The sequence below is a fragment of the Eublepharis macularius genome, chromosome 4 (assembly GCF_028583425.1).
Source record: "Eublepharis macularius isolate TG4126 chromosome 4, MPM_Emac_v1.0, whole genome shotgun sequence".
In the NCBI taxonomy this organism is placed as follows: domain Eukaryota; kingdom Metazoa; phylum Chordata; class Lepidosauria; order Squamata; family Eublepharidae; genus Eublepharis; species Eublepharis macularius.
In genome coordinates, this window is record NC_072793.1 from 83,133,599 (window position 1) to 83,154,852 (window position 21,254).

The 21,254-nt window shown below is 42.7% G+C and overlaps 2 protein-coding genes across 3 annotated transcripts in view; one reads left to right on the forward strand and one right to left on the reverse strand.

Annotated features, from left to right (window-relative positions):
• Positions 1-215: 215 nt before the first annotated feature.
• ATOX1 (antioxidant 1 copper chaperone) lies at positions 216-13,452 on the reverse strand. The gene is made up of 4 exons (XM_054978373.1): positions 13,340-13,452; positions 10,377-10,452; positions 8,458-8,628; positions 216-465 (listed from the first exon to the last, which is right to left on the reverse strand). The coding sequence occupies exons 1-3, from the start codon at positions 13,343-13,345 to the stop codon at positions 8,504-8,506; spliced, it is 207 nt and encodes a 68-aa protein (XP_054834348.1). The 5' UTR covers positions 13,346-13,452; the 3' UTR covers positions 216-465; positions 8,458-8,503.
• A 7,626-nt stretch (positions 13,453-21,078) lies between these two features.
• G3BP1 (G3BP stress granule assembly factor 1) overlaps positions 21,079-21,254 on the forward strand; it is a 52,875-nt gene continuing 52,699 nt past the window's right edge. For both annotated transcript variants that reach the window (XM_054978415.1, XM_054978416.1), the window contains exon 1: positions 21,079-21,176. In XM_054978415.1, the coding sequence (XP_054834390.1) occupies positions 21,133-21,176 (44 nt within the window). In that variant the 5' untranslated portion in view covers positions 21,079-21,132. The remainder of the gene's footprint in view (positions 21,177-21,254) is intronic.

Consider the following 21,254-nt stretch of genomic DNA (forward strand, 5'->3'; position numbering starts at 1 on the left):
CACCTGACCTAGTTAATGATGCCATTACCCAAACTATCCTTGGTCTATCATGAATCTGCCACATGACTGTATCCAGCAAAAAGACCCTTGTTGGCTCAACATTCGACTAGAGCTTCTTAAGGGCTAATACAACCACATATTTTAAAAGCATGTGTGCACCTTCTCACTGAATCAGAGCTAAACTGAAAGAAAAAAAAACACCAGGAGCCATAATGTTTACTTGAAAATAGAAGCAACTCCTTGTTTTATTACAAGGCTCCAAAAGAAGAATGCACAAACATTACATTTGGAGGAGGAGATCTGGACATCTATGGTTAAAATGTATTTTAGTCCTCACCCTACAAAGCATCTTTTCTTCCCACCCTTCCTCTCTTCTCCAGCATCTGGCAGGGCAACTGCGGTCAAAGGAAGGAGCCTGATAGAAGCATAAACAGCTGCCTTCATACTGAAGCCATGTTAGCTTTGCTGCAAAATGAAGGAGACAAACAAGAGTCAGACAAGAACACCACCTGCTGGCTGAACTTAGAAGGAATCTTAGCTTTAAATATTAATATATAAAAATTAGCTTAAAAGTGACCTGTCATGTGTTTGACACCCTCTTTCCCATTTCTGCAGTCCCTGACTGACAAAAACAGAAGGCTTGACTCTCTGCAAGGCTGCCATACATAGCAGGAGAGCTGTAAGTAGGGGGATGTGGCAATCACAAGTTATGTAGGTCTGATTCATATGCTGCCATTATATAGTTTAAGTTATGCTGGACTGCTTCATCAGGTAGCACACTGGTCCTCTGTCTAAACAATTTTTGATCTAGAAAAGAATGAGGAAAAACTACATAGTCCTCAAGAATCTTCAGAATTCAAAATATTTCACCTTCAAGTTAAAAGAATGTTTCTAGTTTTCATGTGAGCCATTATTGCTAAAAGTTCAGGTCACAATCCACTTTGGAGCAGACTGGCTCATTTGAATGGGCGTTCAATTCAGAGCAACTGGGTTCGGGAGAGCACAGCTTAGTTTGTGTGGCTTTTCCAGCAATCAAAAAGTAAAACACCATCAAGCCAGCACCAGTCCCACTAGGCTATGCTTTCCTTACTCTGCACATGAACTGTTTTTATGTATTTCCTTCTTTCTTTCACACACACTGCAAGCTTACAAAATTGCTGAATTAGAAAAATCCTAACCAAACCCTCCAGATTCCAGTTGTGCAGCCATCTTAAAGATAATTGTACAAAGGAAAGACACAGACTTATTCCTAAAGTGAGTGGTCTGTGTATAATGCAAAAGTTAGTTTCTTATAGTTTTTGGTTCACATAGGATCATAAAAAGTGAGCCCTACAGAGAAGAGAGAGAGGAGAATGAGTGTGTGTGTTATTGCAGAGGAACAATGAACCCGTTTGCAGCTTTGATAGCTCTCTAAATTCTGGTTCCCAAACCTGCAAGCATTATGAGGATGTGGTTAGAGTTATACGGCCAATTTCTTGACCTTCTAGACATTTACTGGGCTATTGAGTTCAATTCAAGGTACTGGTTATCACCTACAAAGCCCTTAATGACTTTGGATCCACATACCTGCACAACTACCGCTCATGCTCTAATCTGCTGTGACAGCTTCGCTCATCTGAGTAAAGCTTTCTGGAGGTGCCACCCTGTAAATAGTTAAGATCAACAACTGCCTGTCCATATGAATTCTCTGTTGTGGCCCCCACCCCACTATCACTTTGCAGAATGTGAAAAACAGAAGAGTTCAAGAGAACATTTTTATCAAGGGATTAGAACTGTATAGTGTAATGTAATAGCTCAGGAAGTTGTGCTTAAGAGATAAGACTGTTGTCTATTGCACTGTTTATTGTATGTATCACCTTCCTTTTACTGCACTTTTATCTTTGCAATCCACTTTCTGCTTTATGGTATATTATCCTTAGATGCTTTTTATTACCTTAGAGTTTTTTGTTTGCATTGTTTTCCAATTTGGTAATCCCAGTCCTACCGCATTGTTTACTGGAGGTCTTTGCTCTTTGTGTAAATTGGTTTTTTAAATATTTTGTAATCTGCCTTGAGTCTCAACAAGAAAGGCAGACTATAAATGAAGTAAATAAAATAGTTAGCATTCAAGATCTCATATACATGAAGAATAAAATGGTTATCAGATGCACATCTGATGAAACAGGAGGTCAGGTGGGATGTCCCAACTAAAGAAGCTGTTTGCAGTTTCTCAGCAGAATAATTAGGAAATGCTTCTGGAGTTTGAAACGAAAACTGGGACTGTTGTTGTGTTGCTCTTCTTATCTAACACAGACATTGGTTTTAGGAGCAGAGTTCACTACCCTCCGTGTCAACACAAGACAGCTTGTTCATAGTAAGTTTTTAGCCCATGAAAATAAACAGGAGGTCTTATGGCATCTTGACAATTAACATAATTTTATTTCCACTCAAGCTTTTGTGGGCTAGAGTCCACCTACTTCAGATACTACAAGTTGATTTTCACTTTGCATTTATTCTATGCAGCAGGTCTGAAAAACCAAACAAGGTCAAGGGGTCATGAGAAGCAGGCCGTACAATATAAACTTTAATTATGCAAAATTTAAATCTAACTCAGAAGAAACAGAGACCAGCATTCACTAGTTATGCTAAACTAGTTAACACCTGTAATAGGTAAACAATAGCCATAGATTTTGTTACAATAGGATATTTATCTCTCTATAAATGTGGTTAAGTCCTGGCCTAACTGGGATGGGGGTGGAGTTGGCAGAGTAAAAGCCCTTGGTAGATTCTGAGCAATGCCTGGTAAATACAGAGAAGCTGCAGGTGAGTGGGTGGTGTGGAGAGGTGGTAAGGGGGTGGGGCTCCAGCACTTTGTAAGGTTTTTTTCTTTCCTCATGACTAACAACAGTTGAATGATCAAGGTAAGTAGCCATGTTAGTCTGGCTGCAGCAACAGAAAAGAGCAAGAGTCCAGTAGCACCTAAAAGACTAAAAAAAAATCGTGGTAGGGTATGCGCTTTTGTGAGTCACAGCTCACAAACAGTTGAATGAATCTGCTAAATAAGCAAATACATACAATCAGTGCTTTTTTTCTGGGGGTATGCATATCCCTAAACATTTTGTGAATCTAACGGGAGAAAGTAAACATTTTAAAATGTTGGAATTCCCGCTAAACCAACTCCAAACGTATTATGGATATTTATGTGATTTGTTAAGTTTTATGTAGCGTATGCTGGCAACAAAGATGTTTAGTTATATTTAAACTCAGTAGGAGCGCTGTTCGTCTTACAAAAAATGGAACATCTTTGAGCATCGAACATGCCACTGAGATCGCTGGCATAATCGGTGATCGTTAGGGTGCAGACAAATACAAACAAGTCTTCTCTAAGCCACTTGGGAGCTGTGGTAGTTGGAATCTAGCATGGTGATTGGTCAGTCTTGTTGCTACCCCCGATGGCGGCGACCAATTTGTGTACGTTCTGCGTAAAGAGTGCAAAGAGTTTGTCTATACCGAAACTCTTTGGTTGTGCGCACCTGTCACTATAGAGGGGCTTGGTTGGCAATATTGATACCCATCGGGAAGATGTTAGTGAACACAACCTCATCTGGAAGTTATTGTGAGCTGTGTAATATGAGGTAATGCATGTTCTTGGTAATTTTGTCCATTGACTGTATTTATTTTTTCAGATTTGAACTATAAAATGGTGATTTTCTTGAGTTAAACTGAGAGTACCCCTAAACATTTTTTAAGAAAAAAAGCACTAAACACAATTATATTCATTTTTTGTGTATATGTCAAAGAACCCATCTTGGTGCAGTATTTGAGTTATTTTAGCATGAGATTTTAAATAGTACCTACCGTTCTATGCCCCACTTAAGTATGCACTCAAATTTTCTAAACAATACAAAACATTTCAATATAGTTTTTAAAATTAACAAGGCTACCTGCTTTACCAGAGTTTATCACTTCCTGTTACACTCCATCTGATTACCAAGTACTGAAGCACTCCTGGAGTATGTCTAGTGTGGCTTATGTCTCCATAGTGCACAAAGAGCAGAACATGAGCTACCTGCACAAACACAATACTATCCATCTCTGTCCCCCAGTTCCACCAAGGAATTCAAGCCAGCCTACATGGTTCTCCCTTCTGTTTTATCCTCACACCATCCTAAGAGGTAGGAAGGGATGAGAGAGGTGGTCACTGAGAGAGTTCAACGGCTACGTTTGGATATGGCTAATGATTGCCCTGGCCACACAGACAAAAGGTGGGAACAGACTTGGCTAGACTGCTGTTCGATCCAAGTTACTACTGTCTAGTCCTGGGGGGCACAACACAAGGCTTGGCAGCCCCGTTATGTAGCCAGAGCCTCTGGGGGCAATCAAAACACAGAATTCCAGCTGAGAGTCAGCCCCCCTCCCCAGTACCTTCTGCATCCCAGCAAGGACAGGGGTGGGGATTTGAGGAATTTAGATTTAAGGAAGGGAAAAAAACCTAAAACTGCAACCCTACAAATACTCACCTGGAGCAGGCTTCATTAAATAAAATGGCAAAATAGAAAAGAGTCCAGTAGCACCTTTAAGACTAACCAACTTTACTGTGGCATAAGCTTTCGAGAACCACAGTTCTCGTCAGATGCATCTGACGAGAACTGTGGTTCTCGAAAGCTTATGCCACAGTAAAGTTGGTTAGTCTTAAAGGTGCTACTGGACTCTTTTCTATTTTGCCACTACAGACTAACAAGGCTAACTCCTCTGGATAAATAAAATGGGACTTACTTCTGAATAAATATGCACAGGGTTGTACTGTAAGAGCCTTGTGGCAACCTGCCTCCTCCCTTTGTGCCGCACACATCTTGATGCTGGGTGAGGAGAGAACAAAAAGAAAGTATGGAAGGGGTGCTAGTTGCTTCCCCCAAGGTTGCCACAGACAGGATGATGCCCCATCCTCAGTCCAGACCCTTCTTGCCTAATCCAAGAGTGTATGCTGTATTCTGGGAAAAGAAGACAAGAGGAGGAGTGGCAGCTGGTCCATCAGATGCCTCCCCCAGGGCCACCTTCAAGTGTGGGGATGGGCTTGGCAAGGGGAGGACAGTGGTGACAGCAGACACACATTCCTCATGCTTTTAAGATGGCCTTGGAGGAAGCAGCTGGCACGTCTTGCATCCTTTCTCACCATTCTCTTCATCTACTGGTGCAGCCTGGGCCGCATGTGGGGAAGAGGAGCTGAGCTTCCATAAACAAGCTCCTACAGTATAACCCAATGAACATTTACTCTTCCATAAATGTCCCATTTTATTCAATGGAGCATACTTACAGGAAAGTGATGTCACAGGGAATGGTGATGTCATGGGGTGGGGCCCACTTATCTACAGTCAAACATCCATTCTGGCCCATGTCGCCATTTGTACTGCTAATTGTGGTCTACTTGGATCGGAAGTAGCTCTTCAGGGTTTCAGGTACAAGTCTTTCACATCACATACAATCTGATCACTATTAAACTAAAGATGTCAGGGATCGAGCCATGGACCATCTAAATATAAAAGAGAAGCTTTTCCTCTAAACCACAGTTCCTCTACTACTCAAAGCACTCTAATCACTATACCACACAAACTCTTCGTTATTGTTTCCACTAATGGAGCCACAGAGCAGTCATTAATTCTGCCCAAACTCTCTGAGCAAGAGAAGTAACAACTACAACAACATGTGCTTAAGTATATACCACCCTTCTGAACACATTAGTGCCACATTCAGAGTGGTGAACAAAGTTAGAGCAGAACCACAAGTGACAAAAGGCACAGATTGGACACTTGTCTGCTTCCCTCAAGTTTTGATGGGAAATGTAGGCATCCTGGTCTCGCAGCTTGGCTCTCTGACTGCTGTCCAATGGACTTTTCAACTGTCACTTGTCCAACATTCCGCCAAGCTGCCTACATTTCCCATCAAAACTTGAGGGAAGCTGACAAGTGTCCAATCTGTGCCTTTTGTCACTTGTGGTTCTGCTCTATGTGTTATTATCCCCATAATGCAGCCTGGGGAACTAGGCTGAGAGAAGTGGCTTACTCAAAGGCCATCAGCTGAGCTCATGGCAGTCATGAGAGTCAAACCAGCAGAGTGCGGATTCACAGCCCAGTCACTTAACCGCTCTGCTATAGCAACTTCCTCCATATAGCAACTACTCTAAACCAGCAATTGGTAGTGTGCAAACCATACAAATGTAGTCAGGGAGCCTAACAGCAGGCAAGGGGGGGGGAACCCTTCCCATCCTACACTACACTTACTTCCTCCAGCTTCATACAAGTCAATGGAATGATGAAACTATGATCAAACCAGTTCCTGGTTTAGCCAATTTCAATTGTAAAGAAAAATTCAGTGTACTCCAACAACAGGTGTATAGCTCAGGAGAAGTATCCTTGAACTTTCTGGCCATCCTTACAAATAGAGATTCTGACCCTTTCACATAGTTACAAAATCAACCTGGTAAACCTCTCCTGACATTGTGATAGAGAAAATGAAGGCAGAGGATCCCACAGAGGCCCATGGCAGTCACCACATCAAGATGCGCACACAGCTACTGCAGCTGTGGATTATGTTGCTAATCTTGGTGTTTCCAAACAGTCCCTGAAGTACTATAGAAATCTCCAAGGCCATTTTTACAGGGTAAAAATGAGTTGCAGATACATCAACAATACTGCTGCCAGATCTCTGAAAAACTACACGGCTACAGGCATATAATTAGTTGGGATAAACGGCAGCTTCATACACAATGCCACAGCCTGACCCACCAGGTGGCTCTGCACATGCACAGTGCTTTAAACAAAGTTGAAGTCATGCCGCACGGCTTGTTCAGAAGGAGCTAAATTGTCCTCGTTTCCCACCAACCAGCTGTTTCATATTTTTCTAAAATGTGCAGAGGTTATTCCTAGGGCAGAACCACATGCTATAGACAATACCTGGTGGCCAGTAAAACTGTGCATCTTATGCTGTCTCCTGGTAGCATGTAGTGAAAGAGCATGCCACCACACTCTGTGTTCCTCTCCACTCCACTCCCGCCAACAAAAATGAGGACAGCACATGGTTATTTTATTACATGTTATTAGGGAACAGGAGATGAAGACGACACAAGGCTGCATATTCAAATACTGCATGAACTCATGAAACTGCCTTATACTGAGTCAGACGGCTGGTCTATCAAGGTCAGTACTGCCTACTCCAACTGGCAGTGGCTCTCCAGGGTCTCAGGTAGGGGTGAGGATTTGGGATTCGGGGGGAAAGATTTTTGCCAATCTTGTTTTCCCAAATGAAGTGAGCGAATCAGAGACCCGATCCAGGAATGCAGATCCAGACCCCCAGATAAATCTGAGTAAATCTGGGAAATGTGGTTTAAGCCTATGGCTAGCTCCTTCCTGGGCTTCTCCTGCTTTTTTTTTTCCAAGAGAGGAGGAAGAAGGGAGTGAGTGGCCAATCCATGCAGGAGCTCTCCTTCTCTGCCTGGCATCTCTGAGTTGACGCTGGTTCAGTTGGGCCAAGTTGCAACAGTGCCCTTGCTTCAGTTTGGTTCTCTTGGGCTTCCTCTTCCATTTGGGAGTGCACTTTTGGCTACTGGCAGCCTTGCCCCTGTGTGTTTCTGTCTGAGAGCCTGCTTGGAAACACCAGACAGTGGCTGGGCAGCTTGTCCAGAAGGCACTTGAGTTTTGGGGAGTCAGAATTTGGTCCTGTTGCTTGCAATTGGGAGTGTGCCTTGGCCATGGCAGTCTTGTCCCATTGTATTACTGTAGCGGGAGTCAGCTTTGACTTTTCCCCATAGGACACTATAGAGAATGACTGGGACACCTTGTGCAAAGGCCCACAGAATTGGATCCTGAGGCCCACATCCTTGAAATTTGGGGGATCTTTAGAAAACAGTCAGGAGTAGGCTCCCTGCAAATTTGGTGGAGTTTTCTTGAAAAATGCCAACCCCAGCCCCCTAGATAGTTTTCCCAACAGGAAATAATTGAGAGTGGTTGAACTAGACCCTGAGGTCCAATCTTTCCAAAACTTAGAGGACAGTCAGGAGTAGGTTCTCAAGCAAAGTCCAAATTGGGTGGACTTTGCTTGAGACATGACCCCACCCCCAGCCATCTGTATAGCCTCCCCGATAGATTTCTCCATAGGGAATAATGGATTAATAAATCTGGGATTCTCTGATCTGTCTTAAACAGGTCAGAGAATCTTTCCCAGATTTCAGGAATCCTGGATTGTTTTTGAAATCCCTGAAACCCAGATCTGGATTTCCTGGATTTTTTTTAGCACACCCCCAGTTGCAGACAGAGGTCTTTCATGTCACCTACCATCTGATCATTTTTTTAACTGGGAGTGCTGGGGATTCAACCAGCAACCTCCTGCATGCTGAGGAGATGCTCTGCCCCTGAGCCATGGCCCTTTCCCATACATTGTGTAGACGCACCCTTGATGTTTTGTAGGAGACTTCTGGCCACTGACCTTTCCTGCAGCACAGAAACCCCACCAGACAAGCCATCCTATGCTGTTACTTGTCTCCGAGGTAGGAGGCATTTTTCCCAGTTTTCTTCAGGGTCTCCAACAAGGTGTCCACATTGTGGTCCGATTCGATAGTCACTTTCTTGTTGGAGAGATCAATATCAAACTGCACAGCTAGGCAAAGAAATAACAATTTGTAAAAGTCATGTGGAGCATTTTAACAGCCAATTCCTTCTCCACTGCTCCTGCTTGCAATTCTTGACTGAGTGCAATTTGAAATGAGTTTTTAAAATCAGCAAGGCTACTTTCTTCAGTGGAAAATGCCAGCACTGCTTCTTCTTGCCTTAGGCCCTGTGATGAAATGAACACTGTTTCCTCAATGCAGGAATACCTAACTTTCCTCGGGTGAGGTGGGGGATGCATCCATTTAAAACCAAGAGGTTTAAGAGTTTGGATGATCCCTGGCTGAAAACGGATCGACTCCTGCTGCACCTTCTCTGAAATGTGAACCCATCACACTGTCCCCTGCACAGTTGCAAGGCAGTACTTAGGGAGGTGTTGCGGGCCACTCACAATTGCTTTGCATCTCAGATACAACTGGTGCACAGCAATGTACAAAATGAAATGGATCTATAATTAAAAATGTACAGTAAAAACCCATACTACTGCTATCTGTACTATGGAGCAGAGCTGAAATGAGAAAGGCTTTTCCAATTCACAAATCAAATACCTGAGCAAATTTTGAAATGTGAAATTGCATATTACTGAGGGCATATTAATACTGCATATTAAGGAGGGCAGGCTTTTATTTTGGAGGAAACCAAAAGACTAAACAAATTCCATTTGTTCAGTAGCATTCTAAGACCTAAGGTAGTTATCCTATGCCTGGGCTGCACTGCTTCAGACTGCAAGAGAAGGCTCATATTACTGAATGCTCCTCCATACAAAGAAGGGACTTCCTGACAAGTTAGTTATGAAATAAACACTACTGATTATATGGGCTTCCTACATGGAAGGTACCTCCACCTATGGTTTGTCACCCCGGACAATCAAACATTTGAATGCTATGCAATTTCCCTGTGCGCAGACAACAAGCCTTCACAGTACGGCACTTCAGAAAATAGCAGCTTTACAGCGTGGATCTACAGGGTATCTACTGTGCATCTACTGTGACTGTGTGGTACAAATTCCCCAAAGAAGAAATGGCACATGGTAAATATTTCCTTCAATATATTGCAACAGCTATCCTGACCCCCCCGCCCATCAAACAGGAGCAAAGAGTACATTCCCAATAAGACACTAAAAGTAGGATCAGTTTCAAATCTCCTCCAGTAGAAGCTTCTGGAGTTACATAGAATTATTAATGACATAACTAAGTGTTTGGCTCAAGCCTTTGAGCACAATGTAATTCAATGGACACCTCCCACCCCCTTTTTCTTTGGTAGTTCAGAAGAGAAAGCTCTGGTCCCTGAAGTTAAACATTCTCTTATCAATGATTAGTTACAAACCAAGAGACTTCCATCAGAAAGAAGGCGGTCTTCAAAAAGTTGCTTGGTTACTTTAGGTACTCAGCACAGAAGGAAACAAATCCTACACTGGAAATGACATTTGTGGGCGGATGTGTTAACCTTTTAAATTACGTAATTAGAAAGGATATACAAGTATAAATATACTTCAGAATAAATGTCACAGTTTTAACAAGTGAGACCCAAATTGCCAAAGGACTCCCATTTAGTATTTAATTGGGATTACAAGGAGCTGTGGCTGACACAGGTATTTGCGTCTAGTTCAAAAGGCATTCCATGACCGGCCACTCCAGCAAGAGGATATTTGTCTTCTCTTAGAATGCAGACGAGGGCACTCACACTGGCCTATGAAGTCTTTAATATTACAGCCTGTAGAGCTTACGGGGCACCACTCACCTCCCAGCTTGTTGAGAACACGGGTGACAGCATTGGAGCATCCTTCACAGGTCATGTCTACAAAGAACTCATGTTTCTGAAATCACCAGAAGGAAGATTGGAGGGGTCATTGAAACAGATCTCTCGCTACAGTTCAGTGACAATGACTACATTCAGCCATCACATTTAACCACAGCTAAATCAAAGCATGCATGAACTTGGCTCACACCAACACAGGCATGTGGCTGAACCATAGTTGCTTTTCCTCTCACTAACCAGATTCTAAACCAGGAGAATTAAAACCTGGTTTAAAACTCTAGGTAAACCACACACCCGAATTTGTACATCATGGATAACCAGTTAAATCGTAAATTATCATTCCTCCACTGCACCGTATGTGAGAAAGGAAAGAGAGAGAAGTCAGGCAAGCATACGAAAGCTTGGAAAAAATTGGGTTTGTGCAGATTTTTATCTGAATGCAGATACACTTGAATGCAGCCAACAACTTCTCTTAATTACGAGCGGATGATGTCCAAGCTTGATCCTGACTATATGGTTCTCTCCCACACATTAAAACCTATACAAAGAACAATTTTCAGTTCATGTCAATCAAAGCAGCCCAAAATATGAGGTTATGCCTATGTGCATAAATATTAAATGTATACCTTGCCTTTCTTCCATCATGGAACTCAAAAGCTGCTGCATCATCTTCCTTTCACTCCTACTCTGGGAATATAACTTACAAGGATGTAGAAGAACAAGTTTCCAAATGGTATTTTGTAAGCAGTGATGTCCGCTTATTAACTAGTACAGCATTTAAGAGAACAGCTAAAGAGGGGTTCTGCACTATCTAGGAGTGTAGGTTTCTTTCTGGAGTTGCCTTGCTGCTTCCTTTTTCACTTTGGATCATTCTCCTGTGCCATTCTCTTATTTTTCCCATTCTTGCACCCATGAAATAGAAAGTAGCTGACAATCCAAAGTATTTCCTCAGTGCAGCCAGTACATTTTTGTGTATGTATTTCATCAGCTTAGAAACAACAGACATTTCCAATAGTATCGGCTAGCTGTTAACGATGAGGCTCATCACTTTACTTTTATAAATATGCTTGCTGGTCTACAGAACACAAACAATTTGAGAAGTGAATCAACTACAGGCCTCGAGAAGTTAAAGTTCACAAAAATAGGTGTACGCAAGATCATTTGGAGAGAAGGTAATTGACGATACATCTAATGATATTAAAAATAACATCTCCTGCATCTAGAGGCTATGATGACTTGCTGGCTCACAAGCCAACAACAGCAAGATCCTATATGACCTAGTATTTTTTATGATATTTTTTGTGGTTCTTCATGCAGAACAGTTTTAAGGGACTGTAATGGTACATTTAACAAGATTATATGCAGTTTAACCCCATGATTGTAAAAAGTAAAAAAAAAAAGATTCTGACAGAAACAATTTTTTTCTTTTTCTTAAAAAGTTATAATTGATTTTTATCTACCATCCCTTCAGCTAGTTTGTAAGCAGCTTCTACATTTAAAAGCTGATCATCCTCTTAAGGTTTACAATACAAAGTCAATAAACATCCAAGAAAAGGGTGGCCTTTTCAACTCTGCAGTTCTTACAGGTTGTTTCTGAGCAATGCCACAATCAAATAAGAGTTGTGAGAGTCTCTCACACAGGTTATTAAAGAACATGGCACCACTTGGTGTCTACAGTCATAATGGGGTGTATATTAGTTGCCACATACCTTTGCCAGGAGAAATATTAATGAGCATTCAAATATTACATCAGAAAAGATAATGATACCATCTCCCTTGACTATGAGAAGAGTAGGCTTATCCCTCGATGATAAAATATGTGGCAAACTTGTATCCTTAGTAAACAGGGTAATCCTGAGAGTATTACAAATCTCTGTGGTTTCTTGTTTTCAGTTATTAAGAACCTATGCTAGGAAAAAAAGGAAGAAGTAACAGAAGCCAAGCTTTGAGTGACTAACCAGTTTTTCCTGGAACTGCTAAAGATGCGATTCACTGGAGGGCTTCACTGAGGAGGGCTTGGTCCTCCTATGCCCTTAGACTAGTGTGATCACTGTAGAGAAGGATTTTTCTGAAGCAGCCCTCAAGTGATGGAATCTTCTGAAATTTGCTACATTTTGAGCCACAACCCTTTAAAATGGGCTCTATGGACACAATTTTTCACGCAGGCTTTTTTGCTAATACTTCTCTTGATGGATTCTAGGGGCAGATGTAGAACTCCTTGTCCTTTCATTTTGACTGTCACATAACAGAAAATATGTTTCCTGCCTTGACAATTTTGCACAGAAAGGTAGGCTAGAATTTTATGGAATAAAAACATTAGTAACACTGAAAGAAAAACTCATAATTGTAGCTCCTATTTCTCTTGGAATAATAGCTTATTTTTTTGTTTGTTTTGAACAATCCAGCTCTTAATTTACTTTGCTTCCACATATTAATTGAACATATCCTGCTGTATCTACAGCTAAATATGTACGTAAGTATTGTGCTGTCAAGGCATAATTGACTAGGAGAGACAAAATATGCTCTGCCTATGCAACAAAGCTATAGTAAGTTTTTGTCAAAAGAATGAAAACCTGCAAGAACTGCAAACGGCAAGAACAGGATTCATCCTAGGCCGTTTAAAACTGACCCACGCCTAGTGCAAATTCTGAAGTGCCGGGTCAAGGCCAGTCTCGGAAGCCTGCGGCAAGTCACAGAGCGTGGAGCGACATGCTGGAGGGAGGCATTGGGGGCAAAAGGAAGGCGGAGAGGCACTTTCCAAACGGGGCTCTCCAAAGGCAAAGCCTGCTCAGCAACAAGAAACGACGGCCGGGGAAAAAAATCACGGAGGCGGCAGCGGCGTCCGAAGAACTGGCGTCCGAAGCTTCCCGTGCGAGAAGCAACCTCCCTTCTTCCTCCACCCCCGGCCCCACCTCCGCCTCCGACCTGAGCGCGAAGTCACCCACCGGCATGGCTGCTCCTGAAAGCGGCGAAGCCTCCCTGTCTGCTATGCGGCAGCGCGATCCGCCTCCTCCTTCAGGCAGCCGCAAAATGGGAGGCCGCCAGACCGCCCACCTTCCGCCGGCGACGGCGGCAGCTCCTCCTCCTGCTCCCCGCCTCCGTCGGCTGTGCAGCGGCCGGCGGGCGGGGGAAATCCGGCGTCGCTTTTTGCTCTTCGGGGCCGCTAGAGGGAGCGCCGGGTGAGCCCCGCTGCCGCAAACCCAGCAGAGACGCGGCGTTGCCGGAGGCTGATGGCAGCCGAGAAAGCGAGGCCGTCCCGCAGACGCCCGGAGGGAGACTCGCCCAGTCTTCCGGCGCGTCGCTCAGAGCCGCCAGCGAGAGGGTTTCCAGCGGGAAAGCGCCGAGTTGCGGCGTCTTCGCGCGTTCGCTTCCCTTCTGCTCGGACGCAATTGGGACTTCGGGCTTTGCTTTCCAGGGTGGGGGTTCGGTGAGCTCGGCGTAGCTCGACCCGGGGCGGGATCGTCTCCATTTTTTTTTACGTGCGTTTATACTGCGTAGAAAAGTAGGCCCACATTTCATAGCCTTTGGCCGCGCCGTTTTATTCGGGGCAATATATACAGCCCTCTGTGGAGGGTAACACTGCCCAACTGACGAAGGGCGCTTCCCTCCGTGAAAGCTTATGCCGCGGTAACACTGGTTAGTCATTAAGGTGCCACAACTCTGCTGTTTTAGGGTCGAACAAGACAAGACCCTTGCGACCACTTCTGGGGGAGGCGAGATTTAACCTGCTAGTTGTTGTTTTGTGTGTTGGAGGGATACAGCCAAATTAGGGGCGCAGACGTTGCTTTTACTTTTAAAAAATCCACAGAAACCTGATCATAAATCTCCCAGCCTCTGATCTAGTTTGCCCCGTTGAGGCATAAACGCTCTCACAACACAATTATTAATTGGATTTTTAAAAATTATTGTAAGCCGTTTTGACCCATGGAGAAAGATAGAGTCTTAACTGTTTCAATAAATAAATACATAAACTGACGAAGAGAACTTGATTCTCGAAAGCTTATGCTACAATAAAATTGGTTAGTCTTAAAGGTGCTACTGGACTCTTTTTGATTTAAATACATAAAGAGTAGGAATCTGGCGCCCTCTACTGGAGCAGTGATTCTTGCATTCCTTCAGGCCATTTCTGCGGGAAAGGAGATTTTTCCGCAGAGTCATTATTACCTGTATTATTTTACTAAACTGGTTTTAAGAAAGCTGTCCAGATTAGGGAAGGGGTAAAAGCCAGAACGGGCTGGAAGGGGCATTAAAACAAATAGTGGTACCACAAAAAACAGTGGGATGTGTTAAAGACACTGGAGAACAATATTTTAGAAATGAAAACAAGGGAAGATATCAGGGTTTTATTAACCCTTTCCTTGCCGAAGAGCTCCCAGAACAGGCCTGAACGGGCAATAAAGAAATGATAGGACCACAAGAAACAGCGGGAAGCATTAGAGGCACTGGAGAAGAAGATTTTAGAAATGAAAACACTAAATTGGCACACTTTGTTAACTTTTCCCTGCCAAAATGCTCCCAGAACACCACAGAACAGACCGGAATGGGCACTAAAGAAATGCTAGTGCCACAAGAAACAGTGGGAACGATTGAAGACACAAGAAAGCAGTATTCTGTAAATGAATAGGCCTGTTCTGGCTTTTACGCCTTCCCCCCCAGATTAGAAGTTGCTTTTGTTTCCATTACATTTACTAAAAAGTATGCTTAAGATTGCAGCAAGGGGTGCGATTTGGATCTACAAAGATGACAACATGAGGTTTGTACTTCTCTTGAAGGAACAGGTCCATAGTCTGAGAGCACTTTTGGACACATGCCTACAATATATAAGCATGCAGCAGCTGTGGCCAGGAGTGCCTTTGACCAACTTTAACTGGTTAGCCAACTGCAGCCCTTCCTGGGGAGAAAAGCTCTGGTCACTGTGGTGCGTGTTATGGTTAAGTCTAGATTAGATTACTGCAATGTGCTGTACGCGGGGCTGCTCTTGAAAAGTGTTTGGAAACTTCAGTTGGTGCAGTCTGCTGCAGCTAGTACGTTGACTGGAGTGGGTCTTAAGGATCATATCACTTCAGTCTTGGCTCATCTACACTGGCTCCCAGTCTGTATCTGGGCGCCCTTCAAGGTGCTGATTAGGAGTGTGCAGTGGGTAAAAATTCGGGTTTCCTGCTTTGGAGCATACCGAAGTGAAGGGGGAATCTTTGCCCCACCCCACCCCACTTACCTCACTGAGACGGGAGAGATGCCCAGCTGGGCAGTGGCAGGGCGCTCTGCTGCTGCCTCTGCCACTGTGCTGGCCAGCTGGCAGGTGGGAATGCCTGGAGCTGCCGCCTCTGTGGCCAGCTGGGCAGGACGAGGGCGCACTCCCGCTGCCTTTACTGCCATGGCGGCCAGCAAGGCGGCAGAGAAGGCCCAGAGCCAGCGCCTGTGCCGCCGCCATGGCCAGCTGGGCTGTGCGAGGGCATGCTTCCGCTACCTTTGCCACAGCAGCGGCCAGTGAGGCGGTGGGGAAGGCCTGGAGGCAGTGCCTCCTCTGCCCGCGCTGCCTCTGCAGCAGCCAGCTGGGTGGCAATAAAGACTGGAACCGTCATCTTTGCTGCCCGCGCCACTGCCTCTGTTGGGAAGGCCCAGGTAAGTGGGGTGGTGTGTGAGAGGGAGCCTCTTTAAAAAGACCCAGAAGCGACCCAAATAGTTTCGGGAAGCTTTGATTTGGGGTTTCCGAATCTTTATAGATCGGGTCTGATTCAGGCATTTTTCCTGAATCGAATACCCGAAGTACACACCCCTAGTACTGATGTTCACCTTTAAAGACATACATGGCTCGGGACCAGCATACCTGAACCTTATGAACCCACACAACTGAAGACCCTGGTGCCCCCACCTGAGATTAGGTGGGTATACCAACCTGGGAGAGGGACTTCTCAGTCGCTGTACCATTCTATTGCCCTCTTCCACCAGCATGTGAAGACTTTTTTCTTTTGTCTCATGTTCCCTCAGGGATCTCTCATACTTGTCTCGCATTTTAATTGTTTTTTTGTGTTTTTGTAGGTGTTTTAGCTTGGTTGTAATTGTTTGAATTACGTGTTTTTTCGTTTTTAAGATGGATTTTTATTACGTATGTTTTTAATCTGTTAGCTGCCTTAGTGGACCTGATGAGGGCAGAAAGATGGGGTATACAATTTGTTGTAAATCAGCCAACCAATAGTATAACACAATGGTGCAGGAAGGGAACCAAACTGTATTTATCCTGCTTTTACTGTGTTCTTTTCTGCTTTTGTAATTCCATTTTCTGCATTATCTGACATATGTCTGATACTTTTTTGCACTGTTTCTAATTTTTGTAACCCTATCCCTATTGTATTTCTTATTCTCTCATGCAATTTGGTCACATTATTCTACACTGTGTAATCCATTTTGAGTCTCAATGAGAAAGGCAGACTGTAAATAAATAAAAATAAATATGTAAAAATATTGGAAAAAGGAGCCCTATTCAGAGCAAAGTTCAAAGGTCTGTTCTTGGCCATATTTCAAAATCAAAGTTGCAACATGAGGCACACTTACCTGAAAGTGAGCACTTCTGAATAAAAGGAGGGCTGTCTCCTAAATTAAACGTAGAAGATCGTGCTGCAAAATGTGAAAGTAAGATAGAGAAAATGTACCATATTTAACAGAAAGGAAGATGATCCCTCCCCTAAAAATATACATACTTTTTATTACCATATAATTAATAAAAAACTTATTTGCAAATGTATGCCTCCCTCTTTGTTTTGGTGGCACATCTGAAAAAAAAGCTTAGTCTTCCTTTGGGGTAAATACAGTACTTTAAAAGCATATGTTATGTTTACTTCCTGTACCCCATAGATAAAAGTTCTCCTAGAAATAACCACATGCAATGTGAAACAGGTTTAGGTCAGCCTCCTGGTTCACACAGAGGCCAACCAGTTATTTTGCAAGGCCAGAAAACCTCATAGAGGACAAGGTCTTCCCATGATGTTGCCTTCTGGTACTGGTAATCAAAGGTTTACTGCCTCTGAATGTGGAGGTTCTCTTTAGTCACTATGGCTAGTAGCTAGTGACAGACCTATTCTCCATCAATCTGTCTAATTCCCTTTTAAAACCATCTATGGTAAACAGCAATGGAAATGAATATTTTGTCATTACAAGCTGAAAAACTACCAATATATGCTAAAAGAGTTAACAAGTGGTAATTGTGCTTTACTGTCTTTCAAGACTGCAGGACTACAAATGACATGTAGAATGATTATTCAAAAATCTAATCTCAAAATACGTTTTGTGGTGCCGCAGTTTTCACAAAATCCACAACTTTTGGCCCATTTTGTTAGATTTGTAATTTCAGACAGGCTGGCCCCAATGCATTGATTCCCTAGGCAACAATAGGCCCAGACCTTTTGTTGCCATTGGAAACCCCAATTGTAGCCCACTTTTCCTTGATAGGCAGCTCTCCTAGCCATCCGGAGAGCTTCTGTTCTGCCCTGTACAGTGAGGAGCAGAGGGTTAATCCCCTAGGCAACCAAGGAGGTCAGCCTTCTGTAGCCATGGGGACATCAATTTCACCCCTTCAAACCCTGTTAGGCAGGTCTGTCAGCCAACCACAGACTTCCTGTTCTACTCTATGTCAGCATTGAAATGCCCCTGGTTCTGATGAATCAGGAAACTAATGAATCACTTCATGAAACGGGTCAATTTCTTGAAAATTCGTGGTTTGTGATTCATGAAACATGATGAAACGTGAACCTCTCAGTTTTTTTTCCATTTCATGCCCATGTCTAGTATGAAGATAATTTCAGAGCAGGTAAGTACACTGATGAGTATGTTATAGTATGTGAAAATTATTGTCAAACTATTGCTCTTCCTTGATAGAGTGAAGGGTGTTATTTTTAAAGTGAAATGTTTGCCTGCTATATTTCTTTGTCTCAATTATTCTGGTATGGAAGTGCAATGCACAAGTTCAAATATGTGAAATTACAAATGGCCACTTGCGTGATTTTTGTGTGTGTGTGTTAGATATACATGCTTCTTTTCACCAGGAATATCTCATATTAATGTACAAATAACAGTAGTTAAAACAGTTCTACTAGTCCCATCAAGTTGTAAATATCTGTAGGATTTAGCTCTTCTAAAAAGCATTGTCTTTATTATCTTAATTGTAAGGAAAAAGGGAAAGAAAGTTTTAATTTTGTTTAAGAACTATTAGAATTGGAAGGTAATGTAGCATTTGTATGAGATAATGGCAGGAACTAATGCATTTCAGGTGATAGGAACGGAGTCAAAACTCCATGTTTCTCTTTTCCTGTACAGAGTATCAGTCTGAATTGGTCAACTATGCAAGGCATTCTATAATAAGTGGAAGAAGGGAAAACAATTGTATTAAGAAATGATGAAAGAACTTCCTGTAAGAAACTGGTTAATTGAAACTTTTCAGTTGTATTATAAGGTTACTATCTCTTTTAAAAGATTCTAGAGAGCGCAGGAGGGTTACAAAAACTAATATAATGTTGCAGGAAAATGGGATTAAACTGATGTTGGTGCTGTAAGACTGGTTAATTGTACAATTAGCATCTCTGGCTCCCTAACAGACTTGTTCCTTCTCTTCATGTAACTTGCCTACAGTGAATTCAGTTAGGGAAAGAAATGTAAAGGATAGTTGCAGAATAGTTCCTTGTTCTCAGAGTGTGATTTCTGCCAGCATAGTAGCGTTATTTCAGTAAAATTGGAAGATTAGTTGAAAATAGAATTGTTAGTGGTAATTAGAAATATACTAAAGGAAGTTGAAGACTGGTTAACATATGTTAGTTTTACAGTTAGAAAAGGTTCATTGAATTGGCCTTAGTTTTCAGATTGTTCTAATATTTTCTTGAGTATGCCTGTAAAACTTACCACCCACCAAGTTGACTTCAGTTCACCTGCCATGTATTGTGGCACATCAAATGCTGGATGCAGACCTGTTTTCATAGTCTCAAGTAGGAAGCAAAGAAAGTAGCTCTATTAAGCCACTGGTGGCTGATTGGGTCACATGTTCAGTGGCCTGGATCCTCCTTGGCCCTTCTGTTTAATGCCAGATATTGTGTGCGTTTATGACTGCTTTGTTTGGGGGCATATTTTTTTCTGTTTCCTGTTTCATTGGCTTCTGGCACTTAAAGGGAATGTGAAGTTTGCTGTTGATAATGAAAGGTATGTAAATACTTCAGTAACAATCTATATAGCTGCTGGATAGGCACTGAATTCGGGAAAGCTACTGACTTGAGTGACTAAGGTTGCTGTTACTTTAATAAGCTGAGAATCTTATGAATTTGCATGGTGGTGGAGAGTGGTGTCAAGTCATAGCCAACTTATGGTGATCTCTGTTGGTTTTTTCAAGGCAAGAGATTAACAGAGGTGGTTTACCATTGCTTGCCCCTCTGCATAGCGACTCCTGTCTTTGAAGGTCTCCCATCCATTTACCAACCAAGCCTGACCCTGCGTAGCTTCTGAGACTGGGCTTGCCTGCTAAATGATTCTGCATAACAGGAGGAAATCATTGGGTAATGCTTTTTCTGACATGAGTAGCGGTAATAGGGAAGGTTTTATCCATTGCTATTTTATTTGTATAGAAACTGACATTATTTCTGGTAAAACCTGAAGATTAGTTGGGAATAGAATAATCAGTGATTACTATACTAAAGGAAAATGATGAGTCATCTTTGCTAGACACCTGGAACAGTATTAGCAAATACTGGGGGGTGGGGGAGGCCTCTTTAAAGGGGTGGGATTATGGTTGTACATATTGATTTATTTAGATTTATATACTGCTTCTCTTCAATTAAGAGCTCAAAGCAGTTCACAACAATTTCCTCAGTTAAAATCAATACAAAACCTAAGAGATACAATAAAACAAGAGCATAGTATAAATACTTCTGAAATGCTTTGCTACACTAGTGAGCAATGCAGTCACTATTTCTGCTATAACTGTGTTCCTGGAAAGAACAGCAAAGTGTGGAGGGGAGCCAATGATTCCTGTTTTCTGCTGGCCTTTGCTAAGCTCGGCTAATTCATAACAATTTAGATTCCCCTCCCCCTCTTCTTCTCCAGACCGTAGTCTTTAATTTAAAATGGATTAGCGGTACAGCAGACCCTCACCGCTTGTAGGTTTGTGATTTTACTTACTCAGGGTCTAATCACATGATGTGGTCTCAAGGCTGTTTCTGCTCCTAAACTGCCATAATCACTGCATTCTTAAATCTTGTGGGAACATTGACTGTTTTGCTACTCAGAGGCAAGAGAATCTGGCTTCCCAGGGTTTTTGGATGTGGGGTGATCCCCTGCAAATGGCAAGGGTGTCCTGTACCTCCATTTGCTGAGAGAAGGGTGGTGAAGGATGTACCATTTCCCTGGTACGCTGTAGATGCATGGGAGTGAGATCATTGGTGGGGCTTAACAGTACTGAAGGAAGAATTCCTTTATGAGAAAAGGGAGATTAACTTTGTTGTTACTTCAGACTGCTACAAGTTTCTTACTGGGAGTGACAGTGGGGTTGGCTCTGAATTTTGTGAAGAGTGTTCTCTCCCTCTTGGTCACTTGTTTTATAGCAGTTCTGCAGAGGCCTAGCTCACAATGCTGATTTATGAGTTGGCAGAATGTAGTGAAGCTCCAGTTTATAAATAGCTGGGCAAAGTGAGGGGACACTCCAAACGGAGAATATCAAAATGCCAGTTCAGTGACTTGAAGCCTCTGACAGTAAGGAGATGGTATGGATGACGGCTTAAAAAAAATCTTATCTGAGGGAAGGCAAAGGTAAAAATACTTTTTATTTCCTTCTTCCTACCTTAAAATACAGAGTATCTAGAATTTGCTTGTTGTTTCCCATGTCTC